Source organism: Ascaphus truei, chromosome 1, assembly GCF_040206685.1.
Source record: "Ascaphus truei isolate aAscTru1 chromosome 1, aAscTru1.hap1, whole genome shotgun sequence".
Taxonomy (NCBI): domain Eukaryota; kingdom Metazoa; phylum Chordata; class Amphibia; order Anura; family Ascaphidae; genus Ascaphus; species Ascaphus truei.
The window spans coordinates 318,814,455-318,823,145 of NC_134483.1; the positions used below are offsets into that span (position 1 = coordinate 318,814,455).

The 8,691-nt window shown below is 48.8% G+C and overlaps 1 protein-coding gene across 1 annotated transcript in view; it reads left to right on the forward strand.

The window, feature by feature from the left end:
• Positions 1-247: 247 nt before the first annotated feature.
• The window catches only part of LOC142497736 (17-beta-hydroxysteroid dehydrogenase 13-like), a 70,768-nt gene continuing 62,324 nt past the window's right edge, over positions 248-8,691 (forward strand). Inside the window, exon 1 of the mRNA XM_075605983.1 lies at positions 248-550. Coding sequence (XP_075462098.1) covers positions 341-550 — 210 coding nt within the window. The 5' untranslated portion in view covers positions 248-340. The remainder of the gene's footprint in view (positions 551-8,691) is intronic.

Below are 8,691 nucleotides of genomic sequence, written 5' to 3' on the forward strand. Positions count from 1 at the left end.
TATGTTTTTCTTACTTAAGGGTGTGTACATTTCATTTAGCAATCACTTTGAAATTCAATCAGCATTCTTATAAGTAATCAAATTCGCATGAATTCCTCTTTAGATGAAATTCTCCTAATCCAGGTGTATTATTAGTGCTAATTAAAACTTCCTCAACTATTGTACATACATGCAAATTAGTCTACGATCTGTTGACGAACAGGGTTACTTGGTGTGAGTGGCTGCAGCAGTTTTGGCATGTACACAAGTTTATTCAATAGAAGAGACGTGCTGTGTACTGTATATGCTGCAGCCAAGAGGCAGACGTGCTCATTTAGATAGTTAGATTTCAACAGAGACCATGCATATCATTCTGGAATTTCTGCTGCTTTTGTCCATTGCAGTTTATTCATATTTGGAGTCGTTTGTTAAACTTTTCATTCCGCTGAAGAGGAAATCTGTGAGTGGAAATATTGTGCTGATCACAGGAGCTGGTCACGGCATAGGACGGTCTACAGCCTTTGAGTTTGCTCAACGCCAGAGCATTCTCGTCTTGTGGGATATCAACAAGGTGAGGTGGCAGAGAGTCTAATTCTTTTTCATTCCTGTAAAAATAGTAGGCAAAACACTTACAATATAGTGGCAACTCACATTAATTTCACCAACTTGGTTCATTATATACAGAGATTTTCCATGTATTATTTGTTGCTCAGTAACTACAGTACATCTACAAACTGCCTTGTCTTACTTTCAGCTAGGTGTAGGGTCCAGTTATGTGAAGGTAAGAACCTACGTTGTTTGTAATTACTTTTGGTTCCGTAGGTTGATATTTTTTTGTATTCCTGTAACACATATCTGTTAAAGGAAATATGTTATAATTAGTGTGCAGACTTGCAGCAGGGACTTATCACTGTTAAAGGAAATATGTTATAATTAGTGTGCAGACTTGTAGCAGGGACTTATTACTGTTAAAGATAATGCCTCTAAATCCAGCAGGGAGCTGGTTAAGTGCAACAGGTAATCAACCAGACCCCACCTGCCTAATCAGAGCTCTGTGAAATAGCGTAATTTGAGACACAGGAAGAGGATTCCTGAGCTCACAATTGGGGATAACTCAGGAAGGACAGAGCAGAGATTCCCCTAGCCCACAACTTGGCTGACCTGGGGAACAACAGATGTCTTGAGCTACAGAGGAACTGCAGGCTGACAACAAGATAAAGGGGACAAGACCTCTATACCTGGATACAGATATTCCTTAGTACACAAGGGTGCTGACAAGAGGAAAGAGATCTTGAGCAGGAAGGCTGTGCTGAGATCAAGACACCCAGACACCCAGAGACCTATATTTCCGGACACAGGGGACCCAGGAACATACCAGAGGCTGACATTAAGGGCCATCTGCTTTAAGGTATCTCTTGAGACTTTGGGGAATACTGTAGGCTGGTAATGGGATTATCCCTCCAGCCCTGCTGAAAGGTACTGGGGAAGTAAGTTAGCCCTTACAAGGGATAGGGGTTTGTTATTATTAAGAGTTAATAGGTAAGGAGTTAGAAGTATAACTCAAGAGAGGGTAGTTTCGTTAAATTCCAGTAATTAGATTACCATATCACAAGGTGGGGTAGGTGCCATAGGAAAACAGGGCTCTGTGTATACCTCTGGTTGACTGTTTGTAAGGGATCGGGGGACATGCGCCTCTCAGCGGGTTCCTGTCACCTCGGCTCCCACTGCGGCTGCTAGCTCCGGTCCCCCTCCCTGTCGGCTCCTTACCTCTGCTGCTCGGGCGCCATGCCACTCCTCCGCGGCGCTCGCCACATCCTCGCACACGCTGCAGGGGCGCACGCACGGGAATCTTACAGAGAGCGCGCACACCCGATCCTCTTGTCCATCCTCCCGTGTCGCTGGCTCCACCCCCATCGGCTGCAAGCGATTTCCACTACTCACCTGTTTGACTCCTACTCTGAGCACCTGGACCTATCCCTGGGCTTGCTCAGATAGGCCTCTGCTCCACCCCTTGCTACCATTGGTCCTCCTGCATTTATAACCCCAGTCTGCCCTCTCATTCCTCGCTCTGCATAGTTCTTCTGAGACTCCTGTTGTGCAGTTGTCTATACCAAGCTCTGTTCTCTGTTACAGCTCTTGTTCCTGTTCCTGTCCCTGCCCCTGTTGGATACCTTTGGATTTGACCTCGGCTCTTATTTGACTACGTGTACCTCGCTACCCCTGGACTCGGCTTTGGACCTCACTACGCTGCTCTCTCCTGCCCCTAACCCACGGCTCTTGGACATTAACCATCGGACTTCTGGCACCCCGGACGCATCAAGTATCTCGTTAACCCTTTCTCACCAGGCCCGGCAACACATCTTACCACACTCCGGGCATGCCCTCACTGCTGTGGGTGCGTGTTTTACCCTTACCCACCTCAGTACTGGGGACTGGCCAGGTCTGCGGGCATACAGGCGTTACATTATGCAGAGCCCAACAAATGCAGATCCAATGAGGTGGGCCAAGGTGTCACTATGGATCACTGGCAATTTTTAAGCGACCAAGTTACAGCCGTGGCGCAAGAACTTTCTAAACTCTCCCTGTGGGAATCTCCAGCTGCACCGTCCCTTCCTGCCCCAGTACCTATAGGCAACTCTGAGCCACGTATTCCACCTCCCAACCAGTATGCCGGAGACCCCTTACTTGCCGGGGATTCTTGAACCAATGTGACGTCCAGTTCGAGATGTCCCTATCTCGGTTTCCCTCAGGTTGTTCTAAAGTGGCTTATGTTAATGCCCTGCTCACGGGCGACGCTCTCGCTTGGGCTTCTCCCCTCTGGGAACACAGATCTGACATAATACAAGACTGCCCCAAATTCCGGCGAGAGTTCCAGCAGGTCTTTGACACACCAAAATACAAAAAACACAGCGCACAACGCTCATAGTGCATTAAAAGGTATCTTTAGTAACCAAAAAAGAAGGTAAGTATTGTGCGTACAATTAGATAAATATTAACAAGCATTTCAGGGTTAATGTTACCCAACACCAACGGACGCCCGTGATAGTCTCGTGGCTCTCTCCTTCTCACTCCATCAGCCTCGGGGTAGGGCCTGGGTAATCTTTAATCCAATCGCTGGTATTCATTCCTCAGCCTCGAGGTAGGGCTTCTACGGTCTCCGGTTAGGTGAACAGCAGTCCAGATTAATCTCCGTTCATGTATGCAATGCCCGTCACTGCACAGGTCTCAATTGCAACGGAGCAGCGGAGCGCACGCTGTTCGGCGTCTTGGTCAAACACTTCCGGGTCTGTGACGTCATACAACCGCGAGAGTTCGTCGCAAGTCTACAGATCACCGGACCGGTTCTCTGGGAGTGCTGTGGTATTGAGGGTTCGCAAAGTTCTTTAATCCAACGCGTTTCGATTCGATTTCGCGTTGGATTAAAGAACTTTGCGAACCCTCAATACCACAGCACTCCCAGAGAACCGGTCCGGTGATCTGTAGACTTGCGACGAACTCTCGCGGTTGTATGACGTCACAGACCCGGAAGTGTTTGACCAAGTCGCCGAACAGCATGCGCTCCACTGCTCCGTTGCAATTGAGACCTGTGCAGTGACGGGCATTGCATACATGAACGGAGATTGACCTGGACTGCTGTTCACCTAACCGGAGACCGTAGAAGCCCTACCTCGAGGCTGAGGGCTTGAATACCAGCGATTGGATTAAAGATTACCCAGGCCCTACCCCGAGGCTGATGGAGTGAGAAGGAGAGAGCCACGAGACTATCACGGGCGTCCGTTGGTGTTGGGTAACATTAACCCTGAAATGCTTGTTAATATTTATCTAATTGTACGCACAATACTTACCTTCTTTTTTGGTTACTAAAGATACCTTTTAATGCACTATGAGCGTTGTGCGCTGTGTTTTTTGTATTTTTGTGTGCTAATAGGGGGGACCAGAGCCATCCCTGGTGTCACAGCTGCAGACGCTCCGTAAACTTCAATTTTATTTAAGGTCACATATTAATTACATCACTTTATCACTTCACCTATATTGATTGTAGTTGCGCACTTATATTTTGTTCACTTTGACACACCAACATGTAGGAGACTACCGCTTCTTTCTTGTTTCATCTCTCCCAGGGTCGCAGGTCGGCTGCAAGATACGTGGTGGAGTTCCGCATCATCGCTGCAGAGACTCAGTGGAATGATGAAGCTCTCGCCGCGGCATACTGGCAGGGTTTGTCCGAATCCCTCAAGGACGATCTTGCAGCACATGTTCGTCCCTCATCTCTAGAGGATCTCATTGCCCTCAGCATTCAGATGGACCAGCACATTCAGGAGCGACGCCACGAGCGCCAGCGTTCCCGTTTAATGTCGCCCTTGCCTGTTTCTCCTAGGTCTCCTCCCTTGGCTCTTCCTGCGTTGGACGCTCCCGAACCGATGCAAATCGGTAGCCAACAGCTTCGGACCGCTAAGAGAACACGCCGCCGAAATGAGGGTCTCTGCTACTACTGCGGTTCCCCGGAACACCAACTACGTCACTGTCGCGTGAAACCGGGAAACGTGAACGCCCAGTAAAGGTAGAGGGGCTTTTACTGGGTACCATTTCTCCTTGTCCCTCTTCCCCCAAAGAGCTACTGAAGAGAATCCTTCTTCCCATAACTCTCGAGGGTCCCAATCTTCGGGTAGAGGTTGAAGCCTTCATCGACTCTGGGTCTGGTGGTAACTTCTTGGATCACGACTATGCCTGCAACAACCAAATCCCGTTAGTCAAGAAGAAGTCACCCGTCGGCCTTGAGGCTATCGACGGTTGACCGCTCCAACCAGCCTTCCTTATTTGGGAATCTGTTCCCCTCACCCTGACCACCACGGATGGTCATACTGAAGTCATCATCTTTGATGTTTTCCACTCACCTACTGTCCAGGTCATTTTGGGATTGCCATGGCTTCAGCTTCACAACCCGCGTGTTGATTGGACAGACGAACTACCGATCCAGTGGGCTCCTACCTTGAAGAAGACGGTCACTCCTCCCGTTACCATGCTCGCGCATCTCGACACTTCTTCACTTTCTCTCTCTACCCTGCCGGAGTTATACCACGACTTTTTGGATGTCTTTAACAAGACTCAGGCTGAAGTCCTACCACCTCATCGTTCGTACGACTGCCCCATCGAATGAATTCCTGGAACCACACTCCCCAAGTCTAAGTCGTATCCCCTATCCGTGCCCGAGACCGAGGCTATGGAGACCTACATCCAGGAGAATCTTAAGAAAGGGTTTATTCGGAATTCCACCTCCCCCACCGGGTCAGGTTCTTCTTCGTGAAAAAGATGGATGGCTCCCTAAGACCCTGTATCGACTTTCGTGGGCTTAACAAAATTACAGTTAAAAACCGGTACCCTCTTCCTCTAATTTCGGAACTCTTTGACTGACTTCAAGGAGCCTCCATATTTTCCAAACTCGACCTAAGAGGAGCTTACAATCTAATCCAAATACGAGACGGTGACGAATGGAAAACTGCATTTAACACACGTATGGGTCATTATGAATACTTAGTGATGCCGTTCGGCCTCTGCAATGCCCCAGTCGTCTTCCAAGAATTTATGAATTACATCTTCCGGGACATTTTGGGTACTTTCGTCATAGTATACCTAGACGATATCCTCATTTTCTCCAAGAACCTGGAAGAGCAAATTCGTCACACCAAAGTGGTTCTCACTCGGTTTCGTGCAAATAGCCTCTACTCAAATATGGATAAATGTCTCTTCCACCAATCATCCACTGCCTTCCTTGGCTATATAATCTCCGATAAAGGTTTCACCATGGATCCTGAGAAATTGAAGGCTGTTCTGGATTGGCCGTTGCCGAATTCCCTAAAAGCCATTCAGTGTTTCCTTTGGTTTTCTAACTACTATCGAAAATTCATCCGTAATTTCTCCACTATCGCTCTACCCATTACTGCTCTTACCAAAAAAGGGGCTGATCCGACAATATGGTCCTCTGAGGCCATCAAAGCCTTCGAGTTTCTCAAAAGAGCTTTCGTTTCCGCCCCCATCCTCCGGCACCCGGATAAATCCCTTCCTTTCACCCTTGAGATTGACGCTTCTGATGTGGGAGCTTAGGCAGTACTCTCACAAAGATCTTCTCCCCAAGAAAGACTCTATCCTTGTGGATTCTTTTCTAGGAAATTCTCTTCGGCCGAGAGAAATTATGATGTCGGGAACCGTGAACTTTTGGCTATCAAACTAGCCTTGCAAGAATGGAGACATCTCCTCGAGGGTACCAAAGAGCCAGTAGCTATTCTCACCGATCACAAAAATGTATTGTACATTGAGGGGGCTCGTTGCCTGGGATCCCGTCAAGCACGTTGGGCACTGTTTTTCTCTCGTTTCAATTACACGATTTCCTATATTCCGGGTACCAAGAATATCAAGGCCGATGCTCTTTCCCGCCAATTTTCTACGGAGGAAGGATCTAACGAATCTTCGGAGACTATTCTTCCTGCAAAGTTTATTATTTCTGCCAATACTTTTGATATCCTGGATGAGATCAATAAAGCCCAGGCTCATATCCGTAGGAGATTTAAGGTGCCAGAAGGACGTCTGTACGCTGCTCCACGTTTTCGCCACAAGATCTTAGAATGAGGGCATTCTTCCAGATCTGCTGGTCATCCAGGCTTCAAGAGGACAGTGGATCTTATTAAACGGACCTTTTGGTGGCCTAAAATGAACAAAGACATTTTTGATTTCACCAGAGCTTGTCCAGTCTGTGTTCAGAGCAAGTCCGCCCGACACAAACCTTCCGGTCTTCTCCTGCCTCTTCCTATTCCGGAACGGCCTTGGAAGCATATTTCCATGGACTTAATTGTGGAACTCCAAACTTCTAAGGGGATGAATATGATCCTTGTAGTAGTGGACAGATTTTCCAAGCACATACACTTTATACCCCTCAAGGGTCTCCCCAATTCAGCTACCTTGGCTGACATTTTTTCTAAAGACATTTTCAGGCTACACGGCATGCCACTCTCCATTGTCTCGGACAGGGGTACTCAATTCATCTCTACGTTTTGACAAGCTTTCTCTTAGAGATTTGGCATTTCCCTCCTCTTCTCCTCAGGTTATCACCCGCAGACCAACGGCCACATGGAGAGAATGAATCAGACCTTGGTGCAGTATCTCAGATGCTTTGTGTCAGAATCTCAAGACAACTGGGTGGACCTATTACCCTGGGCGGAGTTCGCTATTAATTCGCTGAAGAATGAGTACACGCAAGAGTCGCCTTTCTTCATTAATTATGGGTTCCACCCTAGCAGCCTTCCCCTCTCCTCCCTCCCCTCTGGTGTACCTGCAGCAGATACTCAGGTGTCTACTTTACAAACTTCTTGGAAGAAGATTCAAAAAGCCTTGCAAGGGGCCGTCCAAAAACAAAAGACTCAAGCAGATCAGCGACGTCAGGTGGGCCCGGAATACAAACCTGGAGACAGAGTTTGGCTATCTTCAAAAAATATCAATCTTAAAACTCCTTCCCAGAAGCTGGCTCCCAGATTCTTGGGTTCCTTTAAGATCCTCGAACGGATTATTCCAGTAGCGTATCGACTTTCGCTACCTCCCACCATGAGGATACCCTTTGTGTTCCACGTGTCCCTTCTGAAACCCTTCGTTCAAAATGTACATTTTCCGGATCATCCTCAGAGACCCAATCCCGTCGTAATACAAGGGCAACAGGAATTTGAGGTCCATTCCATTCTTGATTCACGTTTTTCCAGGGCCAGACTTCAGTTCCTCGTTCATTGGAAGGGATATGGCCCCGAGGAACGCTCCTGGGGACCTGCCATCTTATTCATGCTCCAGCTCTTCTTAAACAATTTAGTCGGAAATTTCCTCACAAACCTTGGGAGGATCGTCCAGAGTCTGATCCTCAAGGGGGGGTACTGTAAGGGATCGGGAGACACGCACCTCTTAGCGGGTTCCCGTCACCTCGGCTTCCACTGCGGCTGCTAGCTCCAGTCCCCCTCCCCGTCGTCTCCTTACCTCTGCTGCTCGGGCGCCACGCCGCTCCTCCGCGCCGCACGCCACATCCTCGCACACGCGGCTGGGGCGCGCGCACGGGAATCTTACAGAGTGCGCGCGCACCCGATCCACCTGTCTGACTCCTACCCTGCACACCTGGACCTATCCCTGGGCTTGCTCAGGCAGGCCTCCGCTCCACCCCTTGCAACCATTGGCCCTCCTGCATTTATAACCCCAGTCTGCCCTCTCCTTCCTCGCTCTGCATAGTTCTTCTGAAACTCCTGTTGTGCAGTTGTCTATGCCAAGCTCTGTTCTCTGTTACAGCTCTTGTTCCTGTCCCTGCCCTGGTTGGACACCTTTGGATTTGATCTCGGCTCTTGTTTGACTACGTGTACCTCGCTACCTCTGGACTTGGCTTTGGACCTCACTACGCTGCTATCTCCTGCCCCTGACCCACGGCTCTTGGACAGCAGCAAGTATCTCGTTAACCCTTTCTCACCAGGCCCGGCAATGCATCTTACCATACTCCGGGCACGCCCTCACTGCTGTGGGGACTGGCCAGGTCTGCGGGCATACAGGCATTAATTACACTGTTAATGACAACAGGGTCCCCTCAACAGGGATACCTGCAGGTCTTAATGAGAGAGTTAAGTAGAATAGAGCAGTGGTGCGCAAAAGTTTTGCGCTCTGGCCCCTTTCCTGGGAGCCACAGCATTCGCGCCC